We start from the raw sequence: 15,847 nt of genomic DNA, 5'->3' as shown, positions 1-15,847 counted from the left end.
CCTGGTCCAGTTGGACAACCTAGCACCTGTTTTCTACATAAACAAGCAAGGAAGAACGAGGAGTGCCTCAATGTCGGCCGAATACAGACGACTTATGAGTTGGGCAGAACAACATTCGTTAGGAATTTCAGCAGTTCACATCAAGGGCTCGTTGAACCACACTTCAGATTTCCTCAGCCACAATATCCTCCATCCAGGGGAGTGGAGTCTAAACCCTGAGGTTTTCAGCAGCTTCAGCCACGTGGGGAATGCCAGACGTGGCTGTGATGGCATCGGAAGAGAACAACAAAGTTCTCAGCTTCTGTTCTCTGTACCACACCCGGCATGCAGTAGCATTAGATGGCGTGTCTGTCAGCTGGAGGGAAAAATGTATCTATATTTTTCCTCCCCTCCCCTTAATACCCAGGGTATTGAGAAAGGTTTGGGACGAAAGAGTGGATGCCATTGCAATCCTGCCATTTTGCCCCTGCAGGGCCTGGTTCTCCCTAGCGTTGTCTCTCTCGAAAGGCAGGTTCCTGAAACTACCAGTGTCATCGGACCTTCTGTCCCAGAAAGGGGTCTATCCTCCGAACCCTCTCAGTCTAAATCTCACGGCCTGGAGACAGACCAGGAGAATCTGACGGAAATGGGGCTCTCGTCTGAAGTCATTAACACCTTGCTGTCAGCCAGACGCCCCTCAACGGTCAAAGTATATAATAGAGTTTGGACCCTGTTCACCTCCTGGTGCTCTAAGGATTCAGCAAACCCAGTCTCTCTGAATACTATCCTGCAATTTCTTCAGGAGGGCTTCAATAAAGGGTTGAAGCTAAATACCCTTAAGGTGCAGTTCACAGCAATCAATGCCCAACTGCAAAATTGTTTCTCTAACCAACAGTTGGTGAAGACCTTCTTCAAGGCTTTAAGAAACCTTAGCCCAGTCTCTCAGGTACCGTCTCCTTCCTGGGACCTTTCAGTAGTGGTGTCGGCTCTAACAAAGCCACCGTTTGAACCCATGCAAGAGTCGGCCATCAGATTCCTTTCCTTCAAGGCCTTCTTCCTGGTGGCAATCATGTCGGACAGGCGCATAAGCGAGCTTCAGGCCCTCAACTTCAAAGAGCCCTATTTGATGGACCTGGGAGATTGTCTTCTACTACGTACCATGCCTGGGTTCTTGCTTAAAGTTCCCTCTTTTAGGAATATAAATCAAGAAATATTATTGCCAGTTCTTTTCCCTCATCTCCAAGGTGAAGATCAGGAAAATTGGCATACACAGGATGTGAGAAGAGCAGTTCTCTCCTATATTCAAAGGACAAAGGCTTTTAGGAAAGCAGAAAATCTGTTCCTTCAACTTGCCGGTGCAAATAAGGAGCAAAAAGCAAGTAAAGCCACCCTAGCAAGGTGGATTAGATCAACTATTGAAAAATGCGATCATCTCAGTGACCTCCAATCTGCTCTGCAGATCAGGGCACATTCCACACGCTCTACAGCTACCTCATGGGCAGAAGTCGGGTATATTCCCCTGGATCAGATCTGCAGGGCTGCTACGTGGGCATCCGCATCAACCTTTGTCAAGCACTACAAGCTCGACTCGCTGGCATCAGAGGGTTCCCTATTTGGCAAAAGAGTGCTTGAAATGGCGTCTGCTATCCCGCCCATATAGCTATTGCTTGGCAAGTCCCATATGTGTTGTGCTGCCAAGGATGATCAGGAAAACGAAAATTTACTCACCGAAATTCTTATTACCTGGAGTCCGTAGCTAGTACAAGCTCCCCCCCCCCCCCCGGCAGATATTATGGCTATTGCTTCGTAAAAATACGCTGGTGCCCGGTTACCGGTACATACTTTTAAGGTAAGTCCTTAATTGTTTAATTGCTTAATGCTTATTGCTAATTAACCTGTCTCTGCTTGATTGTACCTAGGGGACTAAAACCCATATGTGTTGTACTGCCTACGGACTCAAGGAAATAAAATGTTTCATTTTTCTTGTACATAGGGGGCAGTATTATAGTAGTTATATTCTTGTACATAGGGGGCAGTATTATAGTAGTTATATTCTTGTATATAGGAGCAGTATTATAGTAGTTATATTCTTGTATATAGAGGGCAGTATTATAGTAGTTATATTCTTGTATATAGGGGCAGTATTATAGTAGTTATATTCTTGTATATAGGGGCAGTATTATAGTAGTTATATTCTTGTATATAGGGGGCAGTATTATAGTAGTTATATTCTTGTATATAGGGAGCAGTATTATAGTAGTTATATTCTTGTATATAGGGGCAGTATTATAGTAGTTATATTCTTGTATATAGGGGCAGTATTATAGTAGTTATATTCTTGTATATAGGGGCAGTATTATAGTAGTTATATTCTTGTATATAGGGGGCAGTATTATAGTAGTTATATTCTTGTATATAGAGGGTAGTATTATACTAGTTATATTCTTGTATATAGGGAGCAGTATTATAGTAGTTATATTCTTGTATATAGGAGCAGTATTATAGTAGTTATAGTAGTATATAGGAGGCAATACTATAGTAGTTATATTCTTGTACATAGGGGGCAGTATTATAGTAGTTATATTATTTTTCATTGGGGGCAGTATTATATTTGTTCTATTCTTTTATATAGGGGGAAGTATTATGCTCTTTATATTCTTGTAAATAGGGCCACTATTATGTTAGTTCTGTTCTGGTATATAGGGGCAGTATTATAGTAGTTCAATTCTTGTTTAGAAGATGGAATACTAAAAGGCTAAGCAATAGGGGACAAGATTATAGTAGTACTAGTAGTCCCTATAGATAAGAGTATGAACTAGAGCAGTATGGACTATTTTCTTATTGGCCTGGAATGATTTTACTAGTAATAGACTTTATGTATAACTCCTCTGTGTATACTTTTCTAGTTTCCTTGATGGAAAGTTGTAAGTATTTTTGTAGAACTGCATACACAACGGAATTCACATAGCACATGTTTATGAAGTTTGAACAATGTACAGAACTGTGAAATGTGTAGTAAGAAAAAAAATGCTAATTTCATTGTGTAATAGTGTATTAGACATACGTCCTCAGTGCAGGTGAATCACAGCTGGGTGTAGTCCCCGCCCAGACCTGCTACTTCCACCTGACAGCTCCTCTTTTGTCACTTGCCTTCATGATGTCTTGTGTTACTGATGTATGTGTATCCTTTGTGTGATCTCCAGGATGACCTATCACTGAGCGATCTTCAGGATGACCTCTCACTGAGCGATCTTCAGGATGACCTCTCACTGAGTGATCTTCAGGATGACCTCTCCTTGCGTCTTCACCAACCTGTTTTTCTCTCCATGTGACATCTTGTTGTCCCTTCTGCTTGTAGCTCATATGGAGTTGCTGTAAGTCCCTATCACTTTTTGATCTTTTTAGTGCCCTCCCTATATCTTTGGTGTGTTGACTCCTCTCTCTACATGTCTTGTCTCATGAGTATATGTCTCTCCCCGTTTATACTGCTTCAACTGTGTTTTAACCTTTGTCCTGGTGTCGAAATTCACCTTCCCTCCACAAAACAAATAAAAAAATACACAGTATGTTCCCTTATCGTTATTATCTTCACACTGCTTGCCCTTCTCTATACTACAGGATTTCTTCTTAGCCTACTCTGACTGCTCACCAGGCTTTCTGTCTTTGAGTGGACTTCTAATCTGTCTTACTGTCCGTCTTTAGGTGAACTACTCATTTGTCTATCTGTCCATCTTGAGTGAACTATTCACCTTCCTTTCTGTCTGTCTTTGGGTAGACTATTTATCTCTCTGTCTATCCTTGGGTTGACTACTCATCTCTCTATCTGTCTTTGGGTGGACTACTCTTTTCTCTTTCTGTCCTTCTTTGGGTTGACCACTCATCTCTTTTTGTCCTTCTTTGTGTGGACTACCCATCTGTCTTTCTGTCTGGCCTGTTATTGGGTGGACTACTTATCTATCTTTTTGTCCGCCCTTGGGTGGACTACTCTTCTATCTTTCTGTCCGTCTTTGGTCGGACTACTCATGTGTCTTTCTGTCTGTGGGTGGACTACTCATCTGCCTTTCTGTCTGTCTCTGGGTGTATCTGATATTCATGGAGAACTAGCTCAGCAAGTTCTGTTTACTATCACACCCATTGGTAACTCTGGAACTGGTACAAAGCATTGAAATCTGACACCTGTAAATTTGATACAGAAATGGAGAACCTTTGAACCTTAGGATTGGAATGGACAATGTAACCATCAGCAAAGGTGGTGACGGCTAATGTATTGTGTTGTTGGCATCTTTACGACAAGCCAAGGGATAAATCGTTGAAAAGTCATCTTAGGACTTGGTCTCTCTGGACCTGGCGTTGGATAGTGCCTGGTAGAACTTTTCCATAACTGAATGGTGGTGGATTGTCCACACAATGGTTCTTCATTTCCAAGATCAGCATTATGACCGGCTCAAAAATCAATGCCGTCAACAGACACGTCTCTTTGAAGACCCCAACTTCCCAGCAAGTGACCATTCCCTTTACTATAGCAGGAGTCCTCCCAGAGTTGTGGAGTGGAGACGCCCACAGGTAAATATGGCATGGTTTATGGACACTACTATATGGCACTACTCTAAAGGCTCTGCTGCATGGATGCTAGTCCCTAATGTGTGGGAAATCCTTTATGGAAACTAATATATAGCACTAATGTGTGGCCACTCATTTATAAACACTACTAAATGGCAGTACTCTGAGGGCTCTTTCTTTTTAGGTACCGCAATATGGCTCTATTAAGTGGGCACTCCTTTATTTATACTACTATATGGCACTTCCCTGTGGGCACGTCTTCATGGACACCTCAAAATGGCACTACTCTTTAGGGCTCTGCTTAATGGATATTACTACCTAGCATTACTCTAAAGTCTATAGCTTTATGTGATACTCCTATAGGACTTTACTATGTGGCACCACTGTTTGATGATATTCTTGTTTATCATACTACACTAGGTAATTTTTTTCTATATGACGATAATAATTTACACTACTATCCAATTGCCATCCGGCTATACACTTCAAATTCCCATTAGCCAAATCCTTGCTCTGATAACTGCTAGCTCACCTGACTCCCCCATAAACATGCATGCTAGGATCCACTGAGCATGCATGTTTATTGTCTTGGATAGAGGGGGTTAAGCCACTGCCATACATATCGGTACCACCCAGACCCCTCCGGTGCCCTGTTTCCCTCAAAAGCAGATGTCATGCGCCAGACTGTCCCTATATACACTACAAAGTCTTCACGACAGGCCATGTCTCAACCCAAGCTAGCCTGGTGATCAGCCGATTGCTACACAATCTGGCTACTGGGAGCCCCCACGAAAAGTTGATATTGCTGGGGAAGCTGCGAATGGCCATGCATTTTTCCTGAAACAGTCTCATTCAAATCAATGGCCGACAATATACTACATGGATGGGGCCAGGTCCCCAAGAGACTCTTTTTGTTAGTAGCTCTCAGCCCTGACTAATAGTGTGGCTACCCTAAAAGGACCCCTTTCCCACTTTATGTCATTCATGTGCCCTAATGGCATATGGAAAGGGGTATCCATGTAAGACGCCTTTAGCAAGTTGTGGGGACGCCTTCCAAGTTTTGCTATGGTTCACTTTGATATCTAGTCATACATTTTCCCTTACTACTCCAATTCTATTTCCCGAGGAAAGAATTTTGTGTATATGAAATACCACCTTCCCTACCACTTTACGCTTGTAAGGCAAGCTGAAGACATTTCTGCTCTTCGCAAGCGCTGTCCATATTGCGATGTGTCCATCATCACCTTATGACATTGCACTAATAAAGTTGTACATACAAAAGTGCAGGATGGACTGTGTCGAATACCATGGCAATCAAGGTCGCTCTAAGGTTCCCCCTTTCTACCTCACACCGATGATACTTTCCAAAAGTGAAATCCCACCTGAATACTTTGTACTTTGAAGGAAAATCAGTCCACTCGAGTTCAATATATAAAATCAGAATTGAGACAATTAACTTGGACATACATCTACCACCAATTTTGACCATCTTCTTCACAGGAGCTTGTTCAGTCACCTCATCTGTTTTCTGATGGAGGCATCAGTCCGCGGGATTTGCAGCAAGGCAGTCTGGGTAACTGCTGGTTTGTAGCGGCTGTTTCTTGTCTGGCTGGGGATCCATCAATTTGGAAGAAGGTAAGTCATTTCCAAACCTAGTGTAGACCTCATCAAACAACAGTAGGAGATTTTTCCTCAACAATTGACGTTGAACCTATCCTTTCCGAGGTCTCTAGTATGCCAGATATTATCTCATATGCTTTTAATATTCCTAATTTTGCTTGGACACTTCCATATTAGAGCTAACATTATTAATGACACCTTCACCTTACTGTCCTATCAACCAAAACTTCATAAAGGTTTTATTCTTGTATCGTTGTTTGCGTGGTTGGAACGTTGCTTGGCATGAATAAAATTCGGAAGGGTTGGCAACTTGTAATTACGTGGTATATTGTCACCAACCAGTTATTTTATACCAATTGTCATCAATGTCTGGATATGTGGTGCTTAAAAGGGCTTTTCTCGTCACCTTATTCCTTTTTTAAATTAAAGCCGGCCCAGCGATCATCTGATCGAAGTGGGTCTGGATTTTAAACCCCCCAGTGATCAACTGTTATCGTCAGGGGAGGCTCCGGCTGGTCATACATTTTTGCTTCCATGGCTGAGGTAAATGAATGGCAAACCACGTAATACATGGATGGGCCAGGTCCACCAAAGTGACAGAAGCTCTTTAGATCTTATACAGATCTTACCTCATAACGTATTGGAAATGATGGTCTTCCAGTAATTGGGTGATCTATTCATATATTCTTTGTTTGAAGGGCAATCATTGGGTGCCAGGGGCAAAAGGTGAAGGATTATTGATGAGCAGCCATGGAAAATTTGATTTTCTTACGCCTGCTCTTCCCTATTACCTAAATTACTCCTAGTCCTATTGGGAACAAATTTTGTAACAGAACAATATTATGGAACTAATGATACATTTTAAGGAAAGCCAAGGTCAGCCAAAAGTGAACCTTTGCTGATGACTAGAGGTGTCCAACCTTGTAATGAGAGTTTTAACTGGAAAGGCATGTAGTCAATTTTGTTGAGGACCATCCCAGTAACATGGCATATGGAACCAGAATATAATAGCAATGGCAAATGGCAAAGAATACAAAAAGCAATGGCACCCTAACACTTGAGATTCCAGAAGGAGGACACATTTAGTGTCAGAACATTTGGTTTCCAAGACCCATGACAATTGACTTTTTGTATGTCGACTTTGGCTACACTTCTAAGTCCTGGCTGGGCTTTGCCCATGTATATTGTTTTTGGTGGTACCTTATGTCTGACACTCTTCATGTCCCAACTTTTTCCTGAGATAAGGGGCACTAGAGATATTTGGGATTTGCTCACCCCTCATCGCAAAGATAATTATGTTGATCTAAAACCAGCTTTCATTGAGACAGAAGATAAGATTGTAGGAATCAGGAAGTGGGTACCGTCACCAACGGCTTAAATGTTACCATGGTGAAAGGTAACGTACCCAAATGTCCTGGTCCTGTTTGTAGATGTTGTCTGTATTGTTTGTATTGTTGTCTGTTCAAGCTTTTCTATCAGACTCCACCATATTTCTCTTCTAACGTGAAAACTCCTTTTGAAATTCACTACTTGTTGATGTTCCACAGTCTCGGAGCTACAAGCGTCTCGGGAAACTGGTTTACCAGGTTCTATTGCTTATAGTGACTCAGTAGTTGTGCACTTGTTGGGTGGAATAATGCTCAGGCCTTCTTTACTACACCATAGTTCAGGGATTACAATGCAGAACACAACTTGTATATCGTGATATGGAGCATGCTGGTATAACCTGGGCATCTCCTGTATATAATTCTTTATGTACAGCTAGTATAAGTTATACATCTTCTTGTATATAGTGATATGGAGCATGCTGGTATAACCTGGGCATCTCCTGTATATAATTCTATATGTACAGCTTGTATAAGTTATACATCTTCTTGTATATAGTGATATGGAGCATGCTGGTATAACCTGGGTATCGTCTGTATATAATTATACATGTATAGCTGGTATAAGTTATACATCTTCTTGTATATAGCGATATGGAGCATGCTGATATAACCTGGGCATATTCTGATATTTCATTATATATGTACAGCTGGTATAATTTATGCAGTGGTATGGAGCATGCTGGTATAACCTGGGCACCTTCTGTATATAATTATATATGTACAGCTAGTGTAAGTTATATATCTTCTTGTATATAGTGATATGGAGCATGCTGGTATAACCTGGGCATCTTCTGATATATAACAAAATATGTACAGTTGGTATAAGTTATACATCTTATATATAGGGATATGGAGCATGCTGGCATAACCTGGGCACCTTCTGTATATAATTATATATGTACAGCTGGGATAAGTTATACATCTTCTTGTATATAGTGATATGGAGCATGCTGGTATAACCTGGGTATCTTCTGTATATAATTATATATGTACAGCTGGTATAAGTTATACATCTTCTTGTATGTAGTGATATGGAGCATGCTGGTATAACCTGGGTATATTCTGTATATAATTATATATGTATACCTGGTATAAGATATACATCTTCTTGTATATAGTGATATGGAGCATGCTGGTATAACCTGGGTATCTTCTGTATATAATTATATATGTACAGCTGGTATGAGTTATACATCTTCTTGTATATAGTGATATAGACCATGCTGGGATAACCTGGGCATCTTCCGTATATAATTATATATGTACAGCTGGTATAAGTTATACATCTTCTTGTGTATAGTGATATGAAGCATGCTGGTATAACCTGGGTATCTTCTGTATATAATTATATATGTACTGCTGGTATAAGTTATACATATTTTTGTATATAGTGATATGGAGCATGCTGGTATAACCTGGGCATATTCTGATATTTAATTATATATGTACAGCTGGTATAAGTTATACATCTTCTTGTATATAGTGATATGGAGCATGCTGGTATAACCTGGGCACCTTCTGTATATAATTATATATGTACAGCTGGTGTAAGTTATATATCTTCCGGAATATAGTGATATGGAGCATGCTGGTATAACCTGGGTATCTTCTGTGTATAATTATATATGTACAGCTGGTATGAGTTATACATTGTAATGGCGTGGTAGGGAGACAGACAGGTGAGCCCTAATCTACCCGCAACTCAGTCCCTGCCTACTTGCAACGGCCCGTCCCTTGCGACGGCGTACAACTGGGCGACGGTTCCTACGCTCACTAAATGCACGACAGACAAACAGATAAGGGTACACAGAAGCTAAGGGAAATGGGGCAGTTGCCCACGGCAACCCCGTGAGAAACAAGAATAGTGAACGAGCCGAGTCAAACCAGGGCTGGACGAGGTACAAAACGCAGAGCAGGAGAATAGTGAACGAGCCGAGTCAAACCAGGAGTGGACGAGGTACAAAACGCAGAGCAGGAGAATAGTCAGTCAAGCCAGGGTCAATATGAAGCAGAAGACAAGTAGTAAGCAGCAGCAAGCCAGGAAACAGACTGAAAGAATAACAGGCAAAGGAGGAGCAGGAAGTGAAGGTATAAATAGACAGAGGGCGGGAGCTAGCTCCGTCTGGCCAGGCTGTGATAGGCTCTCCCACTCCTCAGCCTCCCAGGCTGATTGGTGGAAGAAGGGGTCACTCAACCAGACTTAGGAGCAGGTGCAGAGTGAGTAACCACGGGCGTCGACACAGAAGCTGTGTCTGGCAGATCCTTTACATACATCTTCTTGTATATAGTGATATGGAGCATGCTGGTATAACCTGGGTATCTTCTGTATATAATTATATATGTACAGCTGGTATAAGTTATAAATCTTCTTGTATATAGTGATATGGAGCATGCTGGTATAACCTGGGTATCTTCTCTATATATATATATGTATAGCTGGTATGAGTTATACATCTTCTTGTATATAGGGATATGGAGCATGCTGGCATAACCTGGGCATCTTCTGTATATAATTATATATGTACAGCTGGTATAAGTTATACATCTTCTTGTATATAGTGATATGGAGCATGTTGGTATAACCTGGGCATCTTCTGTATATAATTATATATGTACAGCTGGTATAAGTTATACATCTTCTTGTATATAATAATATGGAACGTGCTGGTATAACCTCGGCATTTTCTGGTATTTAATTATATGTGTACAGCTGTTATAGGTTATACATCTTCTTGTATATAGTGATATGGACCATGCTGGTATAACCTGGGCATCTTCTGTATATAATTATACATGTAAAGCTGGTATAAGTTTTACATCTTCTTGTATATAGTGATATGGAGCATGCTGGTATAACCTGGGTATCTCCTGTATATAATTATATATGTACAGCTGGTATAAGTTATACATCTTCTTGTATATAGGGATATGGAGCATGCTGGTATAACCTGGGCATCTTCTGTATATAATTATATATGTACAGCTGGTATATGTTATACATCTTCTTGTATATAGTGATATGGAGCATGCTGGTATAACCTGGGTATCTTCTGTATATAATTATATGTGTACAGCTGCTATAAGTTATACATCTTCTTGTATGTAGTGATATGAACCATGCTGGTATAACCTAGAAAACCACCCCAAGAAAATATGATCGACTAAAGCACAAATGTAGAGAAAGATACAAAAAATTCTTTATTGAAATAAAAACATGGGACAAATAAAAATGGAAATAGGGGACGAGTCACACAGTAAAAAGGACGTCTGATCAATCAAACAGACCAGGTATGGATATTGTGTCCACATGTAAACAGTGTACATGTATTATGTTATAGCAGAATTTTTTGTATCTTTCTCTACATTTGTGCTTTAGTCGATCATATTTTCTTGGGTTGGTTTTCTGTCAATTTTTGATCGATGCACCAAGTACAATATATAGTGCATCTAATATGGCTAGCAACGTTGCTTTACAGTTTATTTGGTGATACTCCTTAGCACTACTTTCCATTGCATCCTATCTGTTGGTATTTTATCGGTTTGGTATAACCTAGGCATACTAACTGTGTCTACTACTACAGGTTATACCTTCTCCTGAAGAGCAAGACTGGCCACACTCTGGTGGTGGTTCCCCACATTCTGGCATCTTTAGGTTCCGATTTTGGCGCTTTGGTCGTTGGGTAGAAGTTGTGATTGATGATCGTCTGCCCACATCTGGAGGAGAGTTGATATTCTGTCGGCCTGGTCAGAAGGGTGATGTGTTCTGGTGTTCATTACTTGAGAAGGCATATGCAAAGTAAGGTTCATTTTACTTTTTTCATTCTCATGTTTATCGCTTTTATTCTTCCATGTTATATAAATGTTTTTTCATAGACTCATTGGAAATTATGAAGCCCTAGATGGAGGAAGCACAGCGGAAGCCCTCATTGACTTTACTGGTGGAGTTTCTGAGGCCATCAGTCTTTGTGAAGAGAATTATGGGTCAGAAGTGGAGAAAAAAAAGTTATTTAAGTCTTTGATGAAAGCCCACTCACGGGCATCTCTCGTTTCTGCTGCTATTAGGGTAAAGATTCCAGATATATTTTTGCTTCTGATGTATTCCCTCTAGGCATTGATGCTAAACATAGAAGGCCCTGGTTTACAACATGGTACAATGATCAATCCAGAACTAGGCCATGTTGAGGAAAGATACTGTGTGCCTCCTATGATTCGGCTAGATTTGGGTTGTGTAGATGGGGTATAAGGTAAGTAGAAGGGATGATGGTTAGGCTATGTAGGCAGAAATACTAAGCAGCCTTGCTGTAAGGAGCTCTCCTGATGTTCAGATTGAGAATCCGGGCTAGTAAGGTACAAATATTGAGCATTGATATGATTTGGTAAAGAATCGGGCTATTGAGGGATAGATAACGAGCATGTCCGATGATCGGGTTGAGAATCAAGATGCGTAAGGGAAAGTAATGGATAATTGAGCCAAAAATGGTACCATGCAGGGCATAGATTAGTAGAATGACGTATGACTACATAAGGAGCTTTACTGATGACTAGGTACTGTGTAGAGAAGTTGTTCCGATCCTAAAGAATTGGATCATGGTAGTGGAAAATGTGAATACGATGGTTAATCCATAGGGGGGCAGATAGCAAGTATTTGCAATGACTAGACTAGAATTAGGTCATGTAGGGGGAAATATATTGCTCATAGTCCCAACAGTACGGCTACAACAGGTGCTAAAATTAGGCTGTACAGACAAAGTTAAAGGGGTTCTCTGCTTTGGACAATTCATACTTATAAAAGGGTCCCTTAACAATAAGCAGATCACAAAGCGATCCCTAGCCAGGACCCCAAGCGATCAGCTGTAATCTTTGGGGAAATCTTGCAGTAAGTGTTCTAATTCCCTGCAGTGCCACCACAGGGGAAATTAAGCATTACACAGTGTTCATGCATATCAATGGGTTGTCTGCATAATGTAAGGCAGGACAGGTCCTACAGAGCAAGAGAGACGCGCTATGTAACCACTCCCCACTCTGGGAAAAAAGATGAGGATCCTGAACAGAGGACCCCACTCTATTACCTCAGAATTCTCTAATAGAGTTTATGGACATACGTTTTTTTAAACTGGACAACCCCTTTAAGGAAACATTTAGTCATACTCTAGTTCCCTTGAAAATCTCATAAGAAATATAGAGAAATGATCCTTGAAAGCACCAGCAATTTTGTTGTCTTCACTTATATGGCTTGGATCTGGCACAAGCAATCGGAGTGCCCCTTAATCAGTAATCATCCCCTTTAACCCCTTAATGCATTATCACGTAACTGTACGTGATAAGGGTTAAGGGGAAGAATGGAGCGCGCTCAAGTGCTAAGCGCGCTCCATACACAGCGAGTGACGGCTGGGTAATACACCCGACACCTCACTGCAACGGGCGGAATCAAAGATCACTTTGTTTCCGCCTGTTTAACACCTTAAATGCTACTGTCAATCGCGACCGAGGCATTTAAAGTGTTAGAATTAGGGGGGTGTCCCCTCAAACAAGCCTTCGCGCCCCCCTGCGGCACGATCGGCCGGTTACAACAAATGTTATAATTAAAGCCCCCAGGTCTGCCATCTTTGTACTCCTTTGAAGCTCTGCCTCTGGGAGGGTTTCAAAGGAGACTGTCAGAATCACGATATACTGCAATACATCAGTATTGCAGTATATCATGCAAGAGATCCAACGATCGCTGCTTCAAGTCTCCTAGGGGGACTAATAAAAAACTGTTAAATAAAGGTTTCTTTTTATGTTCCAAAAAAAAAAAGTATTAAAAGTTCAGAAAACCCCCCTTTTCACATTTTTTCCCTAAATCAATGTTAAAGAAAATAAAAGTTAACATAACTGGCATCTGTAAAAGTCCAAACTATCACAATACACTGTTGTTTAACCCACTCGGTGAATGCCGTAAAATAAAATATATAAAACACGCAAATTGGCGTTTTTTGGTCACCTTAGAACTTAAAAAAAATTAAATAAAAAGTTATCAAAAAGTTGTATGTACCCCAAAATGGTATCGGTGAAAACTACAGCTCGCGCTGCAAAATTTAAGCCCTCACATCGCTAAATTGATGGAAAAATAAAAAAACGTTATGGCTCTCAGAATATGGCGGCACAAAAGATTTTTTTTATTTAGCAAATAGTTTTATTTTTTTAAAAGTGGTAAAACATGAAACAAAACATATATATTTGGTATTGCTGTAATCGTATCAACCTGTAGAATAAGGCGAATATGTAGTTTTTACTGCCTGATGGATGCCGTAAAAACAAAACCGCCCAAAATATGGTGTAATCGCTGTTTTTTGCCCATTTCACCCAACAAATATTTTTTTCCAGCTTCCCAGTACATTATGCGGTACAATGAATGTACCATGAAAAACTACAACTTGTCCCGCAAAAACAGGCCCTCATATGGCCATATAGACAAAAAAGAAAAAAATTATAGCTTTTGGAAGGTGGGAAGGGAAAAACAAAAGTGAAAATCTGAAAAATGGCAGAGGGAAGGGGTTAAAAAGCCCAACCCATTACCCAATTATTAGGGTTGCTGGATAAACGTGAGGTCTAGTTTAGAAAACATATTTTCATATACACTAGTATGGAATTAATAGAGACGATGAACAAAATGCTTATTGAATGTACAGAAGAGAAATTTAAATCAAATTAATATTTGGTGTGACCACCCTTTGCCTTCAAAACAGCATCAATTCTTCTACGTACACTTGCACACAGTTTTTGAGGGAACTCGGCAGGAAGGTTGTTCTAAACATCTTGGAGAACTGACCACAGATCTTCTGTGGATGTCGCTTCCTCAAATCCTGTCTCTTCATGTATTCCCAGACAGACTCTACGATGTTGAAATCTGTGGAGGCCATATCATCACTTGCAGGGCTCCTTGTTCTTCTTCACACTGAAGATAGTTCTTAATGACATTGGCTGTATGTTTGGGGTCGTTGTCCTGCTGCAGAATGAATTTGGCGCCAATCAGATGGATAAGTATCTGCCTAGATTTCTCAGCATTGAGGACACCATTAATCCTGACCAAATCCCCCAACTCCATTTGCTGAAATCCAGCCCCAAACTTGCAAGGAACCTCCACCATGCTTCACTGTTGCCTGCAGACACTCATTATTGTACCACTCTCCAGGACCCTCCACCATGCTTCACTGTTGCCTGCAGACACTCATTATTGTACCGCTCTCCATCCCTTCGGCGAACAAACTGCCTTATGTTACAGCCAAATATTTCCCATTTTGACTCATCAGTCCAGAGCACCTGCTGCCGTTTTTCTGCACCTTAGTTCCTATGTTTTCGTGCATAGTTGAGTAATTATCTTGTGTCTTGTTGCTGTGCTCAGTCTTGCCGTGGTGGACCTGTGACAGGAAACTGTCTTCCACGACCTCAGCTTTGTAGCAGAGTTTGGCTGTTCCTCACCCAGTTTTAAGCATCCTACACAGATGTTTCTGTTACAATTAGTGACTGGTTTTCAACCTACATATGAAAATGATGATCATTATCACCTGTTTGGTATAATTGGTTAATCATACACCTGTCTATAATCCCACAAAATCCATGACTTTGTGTAAGTGTACCTAGAAAAATGTATGCTGTTTTGATGGCAAAAGAGTAGTCACACCAAATATTGATTTGATTTAGATTTCGGATTTGATTTAGATTTCTCTTCTGTTCATTTGCTGATATTTTGTTCATTGATACAAAAAAAACTATTATTTCTATTTCTGAAAGCATTCTTACTTTGCAGCATTTTATTACAACTGCCTAAAACGTTCGCACAGTACTGTAAATGGACAATGTAATTCTTACTTTCCCCTGTGGTCGTGCTGCAGAGAAACTGTACACTTATTACCAGGATTCCTCAAAGATTATAGCTGATCGCTGGGGGTCCCAGCAGGAGGACACTTTGTGATCAGCTTATTTTCAAGGAACCTTTCTAACAAGTAAGGATTGTCCAAAGCAGACAATCCCTTTAAACATCCCTGCCTTCCCTTTTTTTACATGATAATACATTTTCTTCTGTTTCTATTAAGCCAAGTCCAAGTCAAGCTATTGAAGAGGTCCTTTCCAGTGGCCTTGTAACAGGTCATGCCTACAGCGTTACTGCTATTAGAAATATCAACCTACACTCAGGACTGCTATCCCTTTTTCGGACCCATAAATTACGATTAATTCGTCTACGGAATCCCTGGGGAAGTGGAGAGTGGAACGGAGCCTGGAGTGATAAGTAAGGACTGAACTGAGCCAAAAATAGATGGGCT

General features: G+C 40.6%; 1 protein-coding gene across 4 annotated transcripts in view; it reads left to right on the top strand.

Moving 5' to 3' along the window:
• The first annotated feature begins 2,840 nt into the window (after positions 1-2,840).
• LOC142750249 (calpain-5-like) overlaps positions 2,841-15,847 on the top strand; it is a 58,222-nt gene continuing 45,215 nt past the window's right edge. For 2 of the 4 annotated variants that reach the window (XM_075859197.1, XM_075859194.1), the window contains exons 1-5: positions 2,854-4,542; positions 6,040-6,174; positions 11,129-11,343; positions 11,421-11,610; positions 15,620-15,813. In XM_075859197.1, coding sequence (XP_075715312.1) covers positions 4,387-4,542; positions 6,040-6,174; positions 11,129-11,343; positions 11,421-11,610; positions 15,620-15,813 — 890 coding nt within the window. In that variant the 5' untranslated portion in view covers positions 2,854-4,386. Of the gene's footprint in view, positions 4,543-6,039; positions 6,175-11,128; positions 11,344-11,420; positions 11,611-15,619; positions 15,814-15,847 lie in introns of all 4 variants that reach the window. The other 2 variants (XM_075859195.1, XM_075859196.1) reach the window with 2 other exon arrangements.

This window comes from Rhinoderma darwinii, chromosome 3 (genome assembly GCF_050947455.1).
Source record: "Rhinoderma darwinii isolate aRhiDar2 chromosome 3, aRhiDar2.hap1, whole genome shotgun sequence".
Lineage (NCBI taxonomy): Eukaryota > Metazoa > Chordata > Amphibia > Anura > Rhinodermatidae > Rhinoderma > Rhinoderma darwinii.
This window is presented reverse-complemented; position numbering and strand designations above follow the sequence as displayed.